The 18,644-nt window shown below is 47.0% G+C and overlaps 1 protein-coding gene across 3 annotated transcripts in view; it reads right to left on the bottom strand.

Annotated features, from left to right (window-relative positions):
- Positions 1-379: 379 nt before the first annotated feature.
- The window catches only part of NUFIP2 (nuclear FMR1 interacting protein 2), a 40,018-nt gene continuing 21,753 nt past the window's right edge, over positions 380-18,644 (bottom strand). The window contains exons 1-5 of one of the 3 annotated variants that reach the window (XM_068909551.1): positions 15,113-15,464; positions 10,439-12,148; positions 3,531-3,563; positions 2,699-2,753; positions 1,801-2,395 (exon numbers count right to left, since the gene is read on the bottom strand). In XM_068909551.1, the coding sequence (XP_068765652.1) occupies positions 2,701-2,753; positions 3,531-3,563; positions 10,439-12,148; positions 15,113-15,299 (1,983 nt within the window). In that variant the 5' untranslated portion in view covers positions 15,300-15,464 and the 3' untranslated portion in view covers positions 1,801-2,395; positions 2,699-2,700. Of the gene's footprint in view, positions 2,754-3,530; positions 3,564-10,438; positions 12,149-15,112; positions 15,472-18,644 lie in introns of those variants that run through there. The other 2 variants (XM_068909550.1, XM_068909552.1) reach the window with 2 other exon arrangements.

Below are 18,644 nucleotides of genomic sequence, written 5' to 3' on the forward strand. Positions count from 1 at the left end.
CGCGGGTCTTTCGGAGCTTCTGCCGCTATCTGGGAGACGAGGGGAGCGCCCGGCAAAACTCGGCACGAGGCAGGCGGCGCGTCTCAACGCGAAGGGTCGGGTTCGGCGGCAGGGTTATTGCTGCTCGGCTTCGGTACCGCGCCAGCCCCAAAGCAGAGCCTGGGGCCGGGCTCCCAGGACACTTCACACCCCACGTAAGCAAAACAGGTTTCGTTTTTGTCTTTTTTTTTTTTTTTTTTTTTTTTAATGGAACCCAGCCCTTAAGGCGACAAGTGACTACACAAGGCAAACAAATACATAGCAGAGCCTTAAAGCCAGTAAAACAAACTGGAAACTTTGCTATCAGCCTTCAACATTTTTTTTTCCTTTTCTAAAATTAAAAAAAAAAAAAACCATTTCTTCCATCTTAAGCGTTTCAGTTCCGTTGTCCAGTTTGTTCAACACTTTAAAACTCAAGAACGCCTCAGCCCTCGTTCGCAGGAGAGCGGGAGGCGATTCCAACTTTTGGCAAGCAGTTGGGAGACTCAAAAGAATTAAAAATAGGAGCATAGGAGGACTAGATGTAGGACACGTCTGTAAACATGTTATACATTTGAAAGTTACACACACCTGTAAAGGTGATACAGTTTATAGGTGAAACAGAACTATTTGTGACCGGCCAACCACAAATTTCTGAACCTGGACTGATACAATAAATTATTACTATATATATGTGTGTATATAAATACATGTGTATATATATATATACACACACACATAGTATTTTGTACATAAAGTGGAGTAGGCAATCCATACCCAAACTTTTAAAACTAAGCAGTGCAGAAAGCTAGCAATCTTATAAAAAGGTACAGAATTAAGTTTCTTTGTCCCACCATGAACTCAAGAGCTTCATTCAGGAACAAGCTTACTAAAAGAATAAAAACAATTAAAAAATGCATGCTACAAACTCCTACTTAACAAAAGAGTGGATACATAAGCATAAGGGGTAGGCAAAAGTTTTGGGCTTATCTGCTTCCTGTAATGCCCCATAGGATCCAGTCTAATTTTAGGGTATCCCAGCTGCCGCTGACCTCGATGCCCAGACACGTGTTAGCCTGTATTCAGCCACAAACACCCACGGACCTTTTTGAGCACTGGGTATGCATGGAGTTTAAATAGGCCAGAAAACCCATTTTTGTTTCATTCAAGATTCATTGCTCGGTCTTACATTGGACCCCTGGAACTCTGCACCTTTAAAACAACAAAACAAAAACCCCAAAAAAACTATCCAACGTCAATATGATTTCAACATGCTACACAAGCTGCAGTGGGACACAACGGGTTACACAGCTGGAGCCTGCACTCTTTTCAGTCTTCTCTACCATCGCTGGAAAGCTTTCCTTTTGTTCCGATTTTTTTTTTAATTATTATTTTCATTCCTAAGACCCCCATTTTGCTCTTGTAGTAATAAAATATATTTTTATTAAGAGATAATTAGAAGCAGAGCCCAGAAACACACAGACTGCAATAAAATATAAAAGAGCATTTCCAATGGGCACGTGCGAGAAACCCCAGCCATCAGTCTTCTATGGATAAATTAAACAGGATTCAAATTCCCATTTTTCCTTTTTTTTTTCCTTTTTTTTCCAATTTTTTAAGAGAAAAAAATAATCAAGAAGGGTGAAAGTTAGCATACCTCAAATTCTCTTGAGTTTTTCAATGAAAATGGGAAAAAATCCAGGACATTTAGTGTTAGGAGACAGACAGAGCAAATATGAAGCACCTACAGTTGAAAGCAGGAGTTTTTTTTTTTTTTTTTTTGCTCCCAGTAATACAATGGCATTAAGCTGTGGGAACAGTGTTTTTTGTTTTTTTTTTTCCCATATAAGATGCCTAAACCAATTGCTTATTTTTGAATGTTGTCTTTTAAAATGAAAGAGCTCTTCAGTTGTAATAGTCCAACGTGTAACCGGAGCCATGTCAACCGTGAGACTTCACTGTGCATCCTAGAACTGCAGTATTACAATCTTTCCCCCAGAAGAATGATGCTTTATGAAAATTTTCCCAGCATATGATTGGCTGCTTTACTCCTGGCAAAACATGCAGATTATAATTCTCAGGGCGGGGGGGAAACTCTGCAAACTTCAAGGTGTTTCTCCAGCATTCAATGTAAAACAAAACAGAAAAAAAAACAAACAAAAGGGGGAGGTGGAAGGGAAAGGGGAGATGAAGGATGGCGAATCATCCTGATTTCCCTATGATTAGTGTATCACTACAGTCACAGAACAAGAAACAGAAACCTTGTCAAGTGGAAATGCCTCTCCAGTGGGTCGCTGTTGCCCACGCAGACGACAGCAGGAACTTTAGAACTGGGCTTGTAAATTGAGTCTGTATTCGTTAATCACTTGCATTCACTCTTTAAACAAAAAAAAAAAAACAAAACAAAAACCAAAAGAAAAAAAAATCTATTCAGTACCGGAGATTAAATAATCACGTGTGTAGTCTCGTTGAAATAAATTTTCAGATTTCTTAAGAAGTCTAATTACTTTCAGTCACCATTTTTAAATAACTATATATATATTTGAATATATTATCCTGTGATTCTAGTTATGGTTCCTCTGCTGCACTGAAGATTTAGAAGGAGCATAAAAGCCTTTTGTCCCCCACGAACAGCACAAATGCTGCAAAAAGGTTATAACAGGCAGTCTTGTCTTGCTACCTTCATTGATCCGGGCGATCCATGGCTTCATCGTAAGTGATTATCCTTTTGGGATCTGGAAAGAAAGCAGAAACCTAAGTTTCCCACAAGCTACTTTCAGAACCTGTGGCCGAAGATATTCGCAACAGATCTGCAAGACGCTCAGCTAACTGTTAACAAACTTTGCCTTTTTCCCCTCAGTAAAGAGCCACGATTTAAAAGGCAGTTTCCTCCTTGCTCTGACATGTCGCTGATCTGCCTCCTGCACGCAGCGGAGGCTGCGCGGCGGTCCCCGCGCTCCCAGCGGCACTACCTCCCGCAAACGTAGGCGAGAGCCCTAAGCCACTCTGTGCAGGGCGGCGTTTGCTCCCCACGCTGCACGCGTGCAATAACGCTGCAAAAAGCGCAAGAGGCTCCGCTCAGCGCTCTTCCCACAAGCTACATAACACGTTTACAGATGAAATCAGGAGATACATCAGAATTTAAAACTTATTTTTGGGTGCGGAAGCCAACACCAGAAATATAACACAATGATTGTTCCTAAATACACCTATGCAGCACCACTTACATCTAATTTGACATCCTGTTTGGAATTCTCTTTCTTTTAGGCATTTTGCTTCCCTCTGAAACCTCCAGCATTACAAAGCTCACTGTCCCGATTTTCAAAGATGTGGAGCGCAGATAAACCCAAATTAGGTCCCAGGCAAATACAAACGGCTAGCACTGAAGAACCGAACTCGAGCAGCTCCGGACTCTGACATTATTCACCGTTCAGCTCTCAACACCCACAGCACAGTCCCAACAGACAGAGCAGGGCAGAGCAACCGGGCGTCTTTTTTTCAGAGATCCTTACCTTGCTTCTGCAAATTCCAAACCGATTCCATTTCTGTGGAGGCAAAAGGAAAAGACTGTTGTTATTAGGCAGATTTACGCTGCAGTTAGAGACAACTCAAAACACGCTTTCATTTTCAGAGCGTGGCACCATGCTACTACAGTCAGGCTACGGTTTTCAGACAAAGCCAATTTCATTCAGCACAGCAGCGCAACCCAAATGAAGCTGACAGGGTCGCATGAATTTGACTTGAACGATCCAGCGATAAGAGGCAGAGAGACAGCTATAATGTGGTCCAAAAAGTCAGATGACCAAACCGAGCATTAGAAATGTCACTGCCACTCTCTATTCTTGCAAATCCCTATTTAACTTCAGGTTTACCCTAACGCTGCTTTGCAAGCAGGCGTTACAGCCTCACCAGGTAGCCTGAAGAGAGGTCTTTTATGAGCCGATACTTAGCGTGCGTGAAATTAAAACCGCTGGACAAAGTGAGTTTCTCGGGGTTCGCAGCATGTTATCTGCTGAAGCGCACCATGCAACGATTGCTCCGCTAAGATCACTGCGCAACTACTGCCAACTTATCACCAGAGAACAAGGTGCGCCGCTCCCGGCAGACATCCGGCTGCCTGCCCGACTTGCAGCTCTTTCCCCAGTTGTCTCCAAGACACGCTTACGGTGCAAAGCAAACAAAGAAACAGCCCCCCTCCCCAACTCCCACTGAAAGAGCACACGCTTTTGTTTACTCAAGAAATAAGATATTTTAACTTTCTCTTCACACGTTAATTTAAGAAATAACAGAAGGCTATTTTCTTTAAAATATCCAAAAACCTAAGTCACAATATATCTTTAGAGACCCATTCAAAACAAATATATTTTTACCCACTACCAAGTTGCTATCGCACGAGCTAGAATATTTACAAAGACGCTAATTGTCTCTTCATTTTGGGGACGGAGTACAACGTTACGGAAAAAGAGCAGTTAGTAGGAGCACAAGCTGCAAGAACGATCTTTATAGCCTCCCTTGTGCCAGAAAGGAGGCAGACGGGACCTTGGTGGGGCCAGGAACAAAGAACGGCCAGAGATTATTAAGCAACATGAACGCGCGTGGTAAAGAACAAAACAAGGCGATGAGTAAACTTACTGGCATGGGAAAAGATGAAGAAATAAGCCCCTACAAAGCTCACGGCCGCAGCATGATGCGTGCCAAGTGTCACCTTCATCACCCGCTTGCGTGTTCGCACCCCTTCTCTAACCCTTCACCTGCGTTTTGCCTGCTACAATCTCAAGCTCCCTAGGGCAGGAAATTGCTCACAAATAAACGTTACCGGTCGCCTCTGCACGTTCAAGCCTTTTGTAAGAGAGGCCCTGACAAAATTGTACAACGTCTGCCATTTTTGTGTCGTGATAACAGCACGAATACTCTGCACTTTCATTGGGGAACCTTAACTGTGTTGGGAATAGCCTCTCAATACACCTAGAGACGGAAGCAACTCCGCAAGAGACTACTACAAAGAGGCATCTCAACGTAGTCCGAGTCCACCTCCCTCTCAGATGCAGACCTAGAAAGCAGTATTGCCACTTTCCAAAACAGAAGGCGGCCAATACCTGAAAAAACAGACAAGGGCCCTCACTCCCAAGACACGGCCAGGGAAATGATGCATTTTTTCCACAGCAGCCTCTAACCTAGCTGGAGAAAGTGCTATCAACAAACCCTCTCACAATCGAGCTTCTAAGTCAGCCCCGCTTCGAGCGGGCGGCTGGACTAGATAACCTCCAACCCCTTCCAACCTCACTTATTCCAGGAGTTTGCGATTAGGGTGGCTCTCCACAGCCCTCCGGCTCGATGTTCCCCAAGGGTGGGCTTTGCTCCAGCAGGCGTAGGAACGGCCAAAGGCTAACGTTTCCATCAGCTTCCAGGTGCCTGGAAAAGACAACTCCTGCAATATCCACCTAACGGGCTCCAGGTAAGAGAGCCGCTTTTTCTTGGGAATATCATTGGAACAGAGAGGGTCCACGGTGCCTGGCTTTGATGCGAGGAACAGACTAACACGTGCCTTCTGGTGAACTGCGGTGAGATTGCTCATAGGTCAATAAACTTTACGGGGGGATTGGTACATAACCGTGGAGGGGAAAAGTCTGCATATGGTAATTTGTTATGGCAGACACTTTTTATATAAAATTTCCCTTGCTAGAGAGGCTGCCCCGGAAAACAAAAGTCCCTGCGCTGTGCCACGGTGTCAGTTCTTTATTCTTTTAAATCTAATACAGAAACTGACAATCCTCCTTAAAGTGAAGGGCTACAGAAATGAAGAGGAACCATCCTCATTTGATTTCTCTGTCTATCTGCAGGACAGAATAATTAAGTTTGGGGATTGCCTAGAAAACAAAACAGAGATTAAAAATTAAATACTGGGGAGACTCATCATTCTACTGCTGGACAGTAGTTCCTGACAAATGGGAAAAACAGGACTCAAAGAATTAAATCAGCTTTTTGCCCCACAGCCCAGGCCCCACAGACCCAGAAGCGACAGACTGAGATCTAAACTCCTCCCACCAAGAGAGACGAAACTAAGGCTTTTTTTTTCCCCCCCCCCTCCTGATGTAAAGGACAAAAATTGCTGAATTCACAGCTCTGCTATTTCTTCTGACCCAGTTCACCATTGCAGTGAACGCCACTCCTGGCTGGCCCACGCTGCCTTGCTCTATTTTCCATGCTGCTCTTCTGCTTCTTCATGCGAACAGAGATGCTGGCGCAACTGAGAAGCTGAGAAGGAACAAAGCAGCAGCGCTGGCAGAAACTTAGGGGCAAGAAAGAACAGGAAAACAACCACAATTTTCTCTCTCCTCCACCTATGCGGTCTTTGCTACTATGCAACAGGAGTAGGAGACCTCAATTATTCTCCTTTTAGCTAGGGACAAGCACGCTACAGAGCTTTCCATCACAAGATGTACCATATAGAGCCCGCTGTAAAGCGCAGACACCTTTGGCCTGGAAGGCTGCAACTGTCTGAACACAATGAAATTCTGCAAAGCACGACAATTCCAGCATGAAACGTTTCCTCCAACTGTCTTCAAAAGGAGTACTAAAGCAACGAGAAGATACCAATTTCAACAGAAATACAGCTGAAATATATCCAGCCTCCTCTTTTGTAAGGCCCAGTTTCACCTCAAAGAGAGGAGGTTTGCAGCAACACCACGCGGAGGCAGAGGTTCGATTCTGCCCTAGAGGGGAGTACTGTCCCTAAGCTAGGGCGTCATCCCTTCCTCTTCATTCCACTCTCCCATATAAAGCTAATGGTCCTGTCTCCAACCAAATAAACAGTAGGCCCATCAATGCTTAACTACATCAGATATGTCACCAGCGAGTGTTTCAAAGAGCTGTCGCAAACACTGAGCTGCAGCACTGTCAATGAAGACTGAAGGATCATGGCATACAGTCAAGCAGATCAGATGCTCATGGTGGTCTCTGTCCTTAAAAAAATAGAAGGCAGGCATGGAACACAAGCATACATGAAACCAACAGGCAAAGCATCAAAGAGAAGAGCACAAGAGTGCATTATCAGCCTCACCAGCCGGCCTGGTGCCCAGACATCTGGGGAAAGAGCAACCTGGCTGCATGCAAATAAGCACAGCTTCCTCCCCCAGGAACTCATTGCACTCCACAGCCACCCAGGCTTGGACTCCAGCACGGCCTTGCCAGCAGCGCACGCTGCTCTGGTGGTTTAAGTAGGAGGCCTATATTTCAGATCCAACCCACCCTTCGCCTTACCTTCTCCACCCATCCATCCATCCTTTCACAAGCGAAGCCACGAAACAATTGTGTTTTAAAATGCCCTTTATAGTCACTGGACAAAACATGTACAGGAAAGCTGTGGTTTGCCGGAACAAAGCTACTAAGTCAACAGCTTGAGACATTCCCCTACCCTACTGACAAACCACGGGTGAGGATCCACAGCAACGCATCACAGCTACAGGCACAAACAGTGCAAGCGAGAGCGCAAGCTCGCAGCAGACAGGCCAAAGCACTGCAACCGTTCACGCCGAAACCCATTCCTCACTGTAAATACAAAGAGCTTCTTTCTTTCACTATGGGTAACTTGCACTGAATTACCTTGTATTTAGTTCAGGGTAAAAGAGCGCACCAGAGCGGGTGCCACAGACCCACGACAGCGCTCTAAGCTCACCCCGGCCTTTCCCCACCATCACTTCTTTTCACGTCCATAACCTCAGAGGCAGGGCAGATTTGAAGATCAAATCATCGATACTTTGTTCTGCTCAACAACAAACAGATCAATTTGAAGGGGGAGAAGTTCACCTTCCTCTCGAAATCAAAACCAAACAAACTGAGGATCCAACTGCCTGGGACACCCTAACATTGTCAGGCACGCTCGCATGCTCCCCCCAGCAGGGAGGGGGGGAAGGTAGTTGTGAAAAATAAATAGGTAAAGACATTTCGTCCCTGCTTCAGAGGGGCTGGTGGCTACTTACTAGGAACTCGGGAAAACAACTCAAGGGAAATGGAGAGAACAGGGTGGGCTTGACCTACTACTTTGCTGTCCTGCAAACTGCACGCTGGCAGCTTTGTCTGCTAAACGCTTTTGAATATGTTGTGACACAGGAACTCACCTGCCCAGCTCCAGCTGCAGGATCGCGGGGACACGGGGCAGAGGGAGCCACCATCCCTCCCAATATCACTCCCCTTAGCTCACCCCGATGGACTTCAACGAATACAGAAATGCAACGTCCAGCATCACCCCAGAAGCCGTAGTAAAACCTAGACTGATCTGCACTTTGTAAACCAACAACAGTACCCAAAGACTACAGTGGAGACACAGCCTCAAGCTGCGTGCGGCACCCTGACCACCACATTAACGGCACAACACTGATCAGAAAAAATCCATTATCCTTTACACCAACGCCCGAATGACACCTGAAACGGGCAGAGAAGCAGCCTGAGAAGTAGAGGCGCAGAGGAAGGAGGGGCAGGAACCGCCTGCTTGCTCCGGCTGCTCAAAGCAAGAGCCCAGGCGAGAGCACGGCATGCTCTCCTGCAGAAGCTGAAGTGAGGGCACAGCCAAAAGCGGTTATTTTAAGGTGTGCATTAAGCGTCCATTCTTGCACTGAATGCAATTAACTCCTGTGTTTAAAAGGACTAAAGTCAGCCAGCCTTTGAAGTTAACACCTCCTTAACAGAACATGGGAAGGGAGTGTTCCTTACTTTCCTGTTGTTACTATTGTTTTACTGGGGTCTGTCTTTTACACAGCAAGTGACAAGGGGAGAGCTGGCTACAAAGTTGCTTTTGTACCAGAAAGTCCAGGTTGACAAAAACAAAATAAGAAAGCCAAGCCTAAGCGTTCGGAAAAACTGTAAGAGGAGGACTGTCTGGGACTCTCCCTCCTACATCGTGCTGGGCTTTCCAGTATTCCCGTTCTCTGGAGAGAAAATGAAATGCAGGATGCAGGTGGATGCAAGAAATAAGAATGAAAAGCTTGCTTTAATACTGGAATATATTGAGCAAGGGGTCAGGGAACTAATGAACGTTGTTCTTCTCAAGGAAGATACCAGAGCTTAAAGATGTTGACACCTTAAGAGTGTGATGACCTGGAAAAATATCTTTTAATCATTTTTAAATGCATGGGCTTACCAGTTCTGAAGGAAGCCATCTATATTTTTGCACTTTGTACGAAGGCTTTGGATGGGTAATTTAAGAACTTTGCAATGGGTCAAAACACAGCAGGTTTTCCTAAAGCCATCAAATACTAACCTCTCTGCACAGCTATCAGCGCCAACCTCTCTCAAAAGGAGAAATGAATAAGATGTCCACATACGTACGATGAACAGTAATAATAAAAAAAAAGGATGATCACCTTTTTCTCTCAGGGTAGAGGGATGCAGGGAGAGGGAAGGAAAAAAAGAATAAAAAAGGAACTGCCCATGAGTTTGTCAGAAGGAGATAAGTTAACACAATGCCAAAGAGCAACACAGAGCAGAGTTCCTGTTACCGCAGAGCTGGGACCCAAAACCAAGAACCGCCACCAGACCTCAGAGTCTCTGTGACCACGACCTAGCAGGAAAGGGGAAAAGCAAACAGTTCTACAGACTTTATCTCTTGGTTCCCGGTTGTAGATGTCTGTATCGTGTTTAAGTCATCTCAGGCTCAAAAAAGAAAAAGAAGGAAAAAAAAGGGGAGGGGGAGAGGCAACTACAAAGAACTCCATAAAAACAGACATGGCAATAAAATCCATCTGAAAGATTTGGTCTACAAAGGGTATGAGAGAATTCAATCTGCAGCTTGGTGAAGAGTTGATAAGCAAAGATTTGCCTCACTGCTGCCATAATATTTTAGAAAGATGAGGAAAAACTCAGGGAGGTTAAAAAAAAAAAAAAAATCACATCACGAAAAGCCAGAGAGAAACACAGGAGTATTTTTTTTTTCTTCCTTTAAACTAGGTACCCTGCTTTCATGGCCTTATCTGCTAAGGGGAGAAGCAGCAATATTGCAGAGGTAGAGGTGCGAGCACAAACTAAGAAGCCCTTTCAGTGACAGAATAAAAACAGCTTGGTAAAGCTAGAACAGACCAAGTAAACCTGTGCGTTTAACTCCTTTCAATGCCAAGAAGCTTAGGAAGACCTGCCTGTTCCATAGGAACTAAAATTAAAAAGAAACACTCCAGCTAAGCATTATCCTTACCAATAATACTTATTTTTTGCCCACAGGAATAGGGCAAGGAGCATCTTTTAACATAAATTAAACGTCTGTTTGAGTAACTTTCTCAAACTGCTATTGCCATGAAAGATATGGAAGCAAAAAGCCCGTTTTTAAAACGATCATAATTGCCGTAAGCAATATAACACGTCACAATAGTGCATTAAAAAAAAGAAACCCACAATGAAGAGAATTCCCTTAGGAAGCAAGTTAAACCATTACCTTTAGTGTGATATATAATAGCAGCCCTCAGGTCAAAAGAACCCCAGCTATCTTTCCTTTCTAGGCCTCTCTGGTACCTCTGTTCTTTGGCGGAGGCTAACAAATTGTTCGTAGGGGAGGCCAGAGGATTCTCTATTTCATAGTCTTTTGAAAGAAACACTAAAGCACCTTGGCTACCGGTGTCTGCCTTTTGTAGGTCACCTGTGTGATGCGACTCCAAAGCTAAGACACCACCCTCAACAGCAGTCCCAGGCTTAAGAATAGCACTAAGAATTTGAGGGCTAGTCCGTTTATCCAGCTCATAAGCCTTAGGAAACACAGGTTGTTCAGTTCCTGAGGGAATGATTTCAGCACACTGTGAAACCAAAGCGGCAGGATATTCCCCTTGAAATGTCACTTCCATTAACTGATTATCTGCAGATTTCCCCACGACAGTTTCAGGGCCGGCACTGGGCTCATTTATGAATGACAAGCCCCACTGATTCTGGAAGATATCTCCCAGGTTCTGCTGATTTGTCTGCGACGGGAAATCGACTTGTGCTGCACCCAGAAGCACAGTTTGCATATTTGAAGGGTAGATAAAAAGGCTAGATTTCTTTTGTTCAAGAGCTGTTGAAGTTGTACTTATGTCCTGGGGTACTGACTCAGAAGAGGTTGATGTTACAGTACTAGCAGCAGTTGTGAGCAGTGGCTGGGTCCCTGGAGAATATAGGCTTCCATCAGTCCCTGCTAAAATTGGCCCATTTGAAAAGCTAGCCGAAGTAACAGATTTCATAGCAGACATAGGGACTTGGGAGAGTCGACTTGATGTCTGGGCCTGAGTTTCCCCAGCAGATGACGAAGACGACGACGAAGACGTAGATGGGGTTTGAGCTGCTTTGTTGAGGTTTTCTTTAACTTTACTTGCATAACTTATTTTAGGAACGATTTTAGCACTGCTATTGTCCACTGGAAAAACTGGGGGTGGTTTAAATAAGGTCCATGAATCCTCTTTAGATGTAGCTGATGACGCATGCTTCCCTTTGGGCCGGTCATCAAACTTCTTGCTGCTAATTCCAGGTTTGGCATCAGAATTTTTTCGCTGTACATCCCCAAGCCCAGGCTTTCCCCGGCCTGCTCCACCAGCCCCAGCCTCGTATTTCCAAACAGGCTTAGTATTTTCAATTCGGGTCCCCTTTTGTTCACTATAATCAGGCTTGAAACCCTCAAGTTCCTGTTTTAAGGTTGGGGTATTAACCTCCTGTTGCATTATTTTGTCCTGTACTAGATTCAAGTTCTCACAACCCTTAGCACTGTTGCGCCTGCCTTTCCGTTTTTTAGGCGTAGTATATCCACTCTCGGAGCCACTACCATCATTATCTGCCCCTTTGCCTACGTAGCCATTAGTGATATAACTAGAATTATTGGTTACCACGCCATTTGGAATAGATACTCCCTCCGGCTTGTCAGAGGATTGACTTTCTCTAAGCTTATTTTCGTAGGATTTCTCATTCTTTTTGTCCATGCTATTTTTCTGAACGAAGTTCTTGGTTTTGATTCCGGCTTTCCCCAAAGCACCGGCCTTAACAGTCTGCTTTGGGGTCACATTAGTGTCTACAAGTTGCTGGCTGCCATTTGGTACCCTGGATCCTGGGTTGGTTGTTTCATCAGAGCACAGGCCCTTTAATGATACTTCTCTTTCTCCTGCATTACCATTTAGCTCCCCGTAGCCTAGAAGAAAGCCAAAAACAACAAAAGGCAAGAATTAGAATCTAAAATGTTAAACTTCTGATCGCAAAAAGCTGTAATCAACCCTTAAACATATCCAGTTTCCTCAGACATTTTAAAACAGGAAAACATCTAGCCTCTGACATATAAAAGCACATCCTTACTCACTGAAAGTCACAGTAAGAAGAGTTAAGCAGAAAAACACCAGCGGCTGTTGACTCTTCTCATACGACAGGGTGACATAACAGCAGCATGTTGATTAACGCATTTGATAACAACAAAACAAAGCAAAAGGATATGAGAGGACAGAAATATATATATATCGTGCTAAAGACCATTTGCAAGTCAGAGAGCCAGCTAGTGTTTCCAGGTCACACAAGAGGAAAATATTAATTCCCAAGATGCTACAGGACAGAGGGATCTGCTGCCTTTGCTACATGATTCACTGAGATTCAGCATCTATATTGTGAACAAGGGCCAACTTCTAACATCTCTGTCACCTCACAGACCTGCAACACCAGCAGTCCCCCTTCCCATCTCCCTCCTAAGCAACATCTCCAGTAAAAAAGCTTTCCAAAAGGATATGTGCAAGTTCAGGTGGAAATGGAGGGGGGGGAGGGGTGACAGCATTTCCTCACTTCATTTCAAAATAGCAACCAACACTTCTCTACACGTGCTCTTTAGCTTTGAAAAGGTGATAAAGCTGGGAAGAAACGCACCTCTGCAAGCATCCTTCCACCACCACTGGCAACTAGCCACCTGCCTGCTGAGAAACTTCACTATTCCACCGCGTCCTGGGGAGACGCAGCAAGAGACTGAGAACCAGGCGGTGAGGCATTTGCTGAAGGCCCCAACTCAAAATACAAGATCATGCTGTAAACTCAGCTTTCCTTTTTGTTTCTCAGGTGCGTTTCTAGTCTTTGTGGTTCTGACGAGAACCTCAAGACTGGAACTCAAGTGAAGCAGAAAGCCCAGGACAGTCCAGGCTGAACCACCTCATCCTTCTCAAGGCTATCTCCAGCCAGAGTCCCACTGAGAAGAAGGAAGAGCGTGCTGTACCCAGCTAAGCAAATACACTCCCAGCTGATGGGCTGAGAAGGGGGACTCCCTCCTATTGCACCGGCTTGTACAGGAAAGGAGAGAGATCCTTGCTTCTCCTCTGACTCATCTCTGTCCTCCTTTGCAAAGGTGGAAAGCCTCACATCTTCTGCAACAAATGACCCACCTAAGGCTTAATTTGCAGTTACAGTGGTGTCAAATCAGCACAGCGCACAAAGAAACCCCCAAACCCAGGAGCGGGCAAAATTCCAGCTTCAGAAAGAATGTTTTGTTGTTGCTGATGTCGTTTAACTCAACTGCTATACTAAAATTCATTGTTATCCACACATCCTGGAGTCTCAGATGTCTGGCAGATGTAACTGCTCAAGGAATCCTTATAGAAATTCCACAATGGAGTTTGCTGAGAGGGATCAAAAAGGATTTTACTATATGTAAGTATCTGTAATGACCATAACTTCCAAATAAGCTGTTAATAACATTACCCATAAATACTTCGTCACAGAGATACGAATGGGATGGGACTCTCTGATGACTCAAGGACTAAAAATTATTTCGGAGTAACATGCAGAGGAAGTCTTCTCAAGAATAACATGTAATAGATGACCTTGTAAGACTCAGGACTTCTGACATCACTAGTCAACGACACAAAACAGTAAGAACGGTCATAAGACCACTGCAGATGAGGAGCGAAAGACTAAAATGAAGAACACTTCAGTAAGTCAGTGTCAGCAGTTTCAAGTTCCAATTTTCAAGTATTCACAACTCGGCTGCCCGAGTTTTCTCCAAATCAACATTTGGCATAGCTGGTCCTGGCCCGGAAATAGAGGTGCAACAACCAATATTTTTTGGGGGGGGGAGAAGGATGTCCAAAAGAACACGTGAGGGGTATTTGGCAACCTCACAAATCATTTCATAGCTGGAAAGAAAAGGGGCATCAGTCTTAAGCATGAAAACCACGGGCACGCTGCAAACAGTGAAGCGACTACTCAAGTTATTTTTGCCCAATAACTTATTTGAGCGGCTGCCTGGTCAATCCCCTCCCTACTCCCGCTCCAGATGGCTTTACGCGCCTGGCCAGACTGCGGTTTCAGGGCACTATGAAACCTATTTCTGATAGGAGCCAGGTCCCTTCCCACCTCCCGGCTGATTATGCAAACGAAGATTTCAAGGGTGGGGTGGGGGGGTGGGGGCAAGAAAGTGCATGGCCTTCTGACTACTCTTTTAGTCTCATATTTGCTTTGAGCCCGCAAAACGTTCAAAGACCAAAAACGGTCCTTGCCTGCAGGCCGGGGCCGTGAAGTCAGGGCGCCGGTCCTCCCCTCCGACCTGCCCAAACCGGGGCTATGCCCCGCAGGCAACGGCCGCCGGGCCTCGGCCCCCTCCTTCCGCCGACCCCCCCCACCTTAACAACAAACAACAAAAAAAAAAAAAAAAAAGAGGATCGAGGCAACTTCTGGATTTCTCCGCTTTCGCCCGCCGGGCAGCCGGGAACATGCCAGGAGGGGCCAAGCGGCCGGGCGAGGCCCCCGCGGCCGCCGGCTCCGCAGCGGGCCCGAGCAGCGCCGCCGCCGCCTTATCTGACTCATTGATTTTTACGCTCATCAATTTTTAACCAGCGCCCCCCCCCCGTCCCGGTCCCCCCCCCCCCCCCCCCCGCGGCAGGGCCGGGGGCAGCGGCCGGCGGGGCCCGGGCGCGGCCCCACGTGCCCGGCGGGCGGCGGCGGGGCCCGCGGCGGCCTCGGCCGCGCCGGCTCCAACATGGCGGACAGGAAGCGGCCCCAGCGCGGCGGAGAAGCTTCCAGCCGGGCCGCGGGAGGCGGCGGCGAGGAGGAGGAGGAGGAGGAGGAGGAGGGGAACCGCCGCCGCGCGAAGGTCACGGGCGCCCGGCCGCCCGCCCCCCGCCCGGACCTGCTCTGCGCTTCGGCGCCTCCTGGTGCTGCGGGCCGCCGTGCTTGTGGTCGTGCCGGAGCGGCGGCTTGGGCTGGGCTCGGCCGTCGGGCGGCGGCAGGTAGGCGCTCTGCGGGTGGTGGTGGTGGCTGTAGTAGTAGTAGTGGTGGTGGTGGTGGTGGTGGTGATGGTGAGGCTGTTCCTCCATTGGGGGGTGGCTGGCGGGGCCGGAGAGGGCCGAGCCGAGCCGGGCCGGGCTGGTCGCTCGCTGCTGGGCCGTGCGGCTCCGGCGCTGGGACGCGGCTGGCGCGGGGGAGGCGGCGGCGGCGGACTGGCAGCGCCCGCCCTGCAATCAGCGAGCCGCCGCCGCCGCGGCCGCCCGCCCCCCGCCCCGCCCCGCCCCGCCGCCGCCGCCGGGGCCCGCCCGCCCCCCGGGCGGAAAGGGAAGCGCCGGCCGCGCCGCGGAACCGGCCCCCCGGCGTCGGGAGCGCTGCGGGCGGCGCTCGCTTTTTCCGTTCCCGTCGCTCTCGGAGCCCGGCTACGAGCTTTTCCCTTTCCTCCCACGGAGCAGCGTTTCGTAATCCTGTTCTGCGACTGGGCGACCTTGCATCCTGGAAATGAATGTCGTGTACTACTTCAGATTATGATTTCACTGCAGGCTCCAAGCGGAGGAGGAGAAGGGGTGGGAGGAAGCAAATCCTCCTTTTACCGTCAACGAGCGGATCGACCAAGCGGCCGCAGTGAAGCGAGGGAGGCAGCCGGGGTGCCTCCAGCAGGCAGAAGTTTCTCTGGGCGGCGTTGAACAGGACCACGCAGACGGGACACGAACAAGAACACTGTAAATTACTGTGTTTCCACTAGCAGTTACTGACAACTCCGGAGCAGCAGCAGCAGCAGCAGCTCCTCCGGAAAGAAGCTGAGTCCGCGTACAGGAACAAGCTTGAAGGAGCTGGAGCGTTCTGGTTTGCTCTAGGGCTCCACCAGCAGATTGCGGAATGAAAGCGCAAGCCGCTAAGCGGAGCCCGAGAGAGGAGCCAGACGCCGGCCCGACGCCCCGCTCGGCTAGTGCCACCGTGGCAGGGAGCGGAGGGGACCGCGGCCCCCGGCGCCGACCCCTGCGCCCAAACAGTTACGCAGCCCCAAGCCACAGCAGCGCTCCGTGTGGCCTGACCGAGCTGGTTCCCTGCCCCTGAGGGTCCACGTCCCTCCTCACACGTGTACAGTATAAATCCGGTGAGGAAAAAAGAGTAGAAAATGGGTTCCGGCACATACATTTCTGCTCATTTCTGAGAGAAGCGCGATTATCGCTTAACAAAAAATCACAGCCACTTTGAAAAGCAAGAGAGGGGAGTGGGGAAACGACCGGAAATTTGTTAAAATTCCTCATGGATTTTATACCATTATAAACATCTGATAACTCCCATTTGAGCACAGTCAGTGGAGCGTTCAGCAGCTCCATCGTCTGAACTCCTGCCTCTGCTCTGAACGCGCTCCAATTGCGGGAAGAAACAGCTCGCAAGATTTTCCCCTAAGACTGTCTTTCCTTCCCAGCTGCTCCATCTTTAACACTATGGTAGGGCGCAAACAGACCCTCCCTTTTGCCTCCAAAATTCTTCACAGATACCAGGCAGCACGGAGACAAAAAAGGGTCCGATGTGAACGCAGAGCGAGGAGGAACAGAAACGGGTTAATTAGAAGGGTAGGAAAAGGAGGGACGGGGAGACCTGAGACTGACATATATAGGCTAGAGTCAGAGGGAGAGTTCTGCTAAGACTTATTCACTACTCCAGTTTGATTAATTACCACCAAATATTCACACCGTGCACTGCTGCAATCAGGGAGGGAGGATGACAAAAGAAAATGTGATCATGTAATTAAAGACTGTCATAACTCTTATGAAGAAAAGAAATACATGGGCTGCACAGACAATCTTAAAAATAGTATTTCCTAGCTTCTCATGGCTGGCACTTGCAGCTTTAACACCTCCCCCTTTTTTAAGTATTGTAATAAAGTAAAAAAATAAAATAAAAAAAGTTTCAGTGTCCAGAAAGCCCTATCAGACTTTGGCTCAGACTTCTGTTGGGCACTGTATGAAAGACAGAGTGCCTGCCCCAAGATTTTACATTTCCCAAGTTTTATTTCAACAGAACATAGCTGAAAGTTTATGCCTCAAGCACAGCTTCCCATCCCCACTCCACCCTCTATTTTAATATGTAGGAGGCAAAACTTTTCCTACCAGAAATCCAAATCCAACATTAAATTTGGGGTGCCTGAAATATCATGAGTTTTGTGCCAAACTGTACAGATCACATTTCTTTCAACACAATGCAAAATGATTTAAGATGTAGTGAAACAGTTTAAGCAAGCAACTGTGAAGTTTAGGCTTTACCCACACTCTCAGGAATAACGGTCCTTTCAAACACTGACTCATAAAGTGACCTCACATTAGTTAGGAGACAAGTCTTAAAATGAGGAGTCAGACTTTAATCACAGTTGACATTTTATTGGTAGCTTGGAAGAATTTAGTTTTAATAGTAAGAACTGGCTTGAAGAAATAAACTTCAAAAGACTGAAGAAAGCAGCCTTAATTACAAACAAATCATCTCTATGCACAAGCATATTAGAAATGTAAACACAGAGAGTAGTGGTTTTCTTTACGTGAAAGACAAAGTAACTATTTTGTTTCTTAGAAACGTGGTGGTGCCAGTACTACATTAGACGTATAAAGTGTGCAAAAACAGATTTAAAAAATCCAAGGTAATACTGAGGCTTGTGGTCCATCAAATGAAGCACAGGCACGCCAAGCTAGCGAGGCGGCTGACTGCACACGGGTCTACGAGGTGGGTCACAGCCCTGGCGCTGCGGAGATGCAGCCTAGGGCACCACAAGTTCCAGCATGCAGTGCTGCAGCTGGGTTCGAGGTGTCTCTGAAACATGCTGGGATCTGTAGTCTTTACAGGCTACGCTTCCTATTAAGGGCAGTAGCAGTTTGTTCATCGTTTGGAAATGTCATGCTCTCCTTTCAAGTTGTCTTTGTTAAGAGTTACATCCAGCCCTCTCCCATCATTAGCACAATGTTGCACCAAACAGACAAGATATTAATGTTCAGCAGTTGTTAGGGCTATGATCTCCACAGCTGCTTAAAAGGGAAACCGGAGACTTAATGCCTCCTCATCTGCAGCGGTTTTCTTCCTCGCTGCTCTTTGAGTTTGGCAAGTCAGCAGTGCCTCATGCAAAGGAAAGAGGTTATTTTTCTTGGAATTCCAAATCCACTGCCAAGTATTCCCACATCCTGGCACAGAAGTTGGGCAGAACCAGCATAATTTCTAGCTTAGTAACTCAGAATCTTGTAAATCTTTGAAGTATATGACTTTTCGGAGAACTTGCCATTAAAAGCTGCAAAATGAAAGCAGTAAGGAGTGAATCAACTGCTACAGGAATCATGAGAAAGTTCTCTGGAGAGTCTGACCCTGACTTGAGATGGGTTTTGAATTCATGTTAAAACGTAGTTAAATTTGGAAGCCATTCCAGGGATTTTCTAAGAACAAATAAT

This window comes from Struthio camelus, chromosome 16, assembly GCF_040807025.1.
Source record: "Struthio camelus isolate bStrCam1 chromosome 16, bStrCam1.hap1, whole genome shotgun sequence".
NCBI classification, from domain to species: Eukaryota; Metazoa; Chordata; class Aves; order Struthioniformes; family Struthionidae; genus Struthio; species Struthio camelus.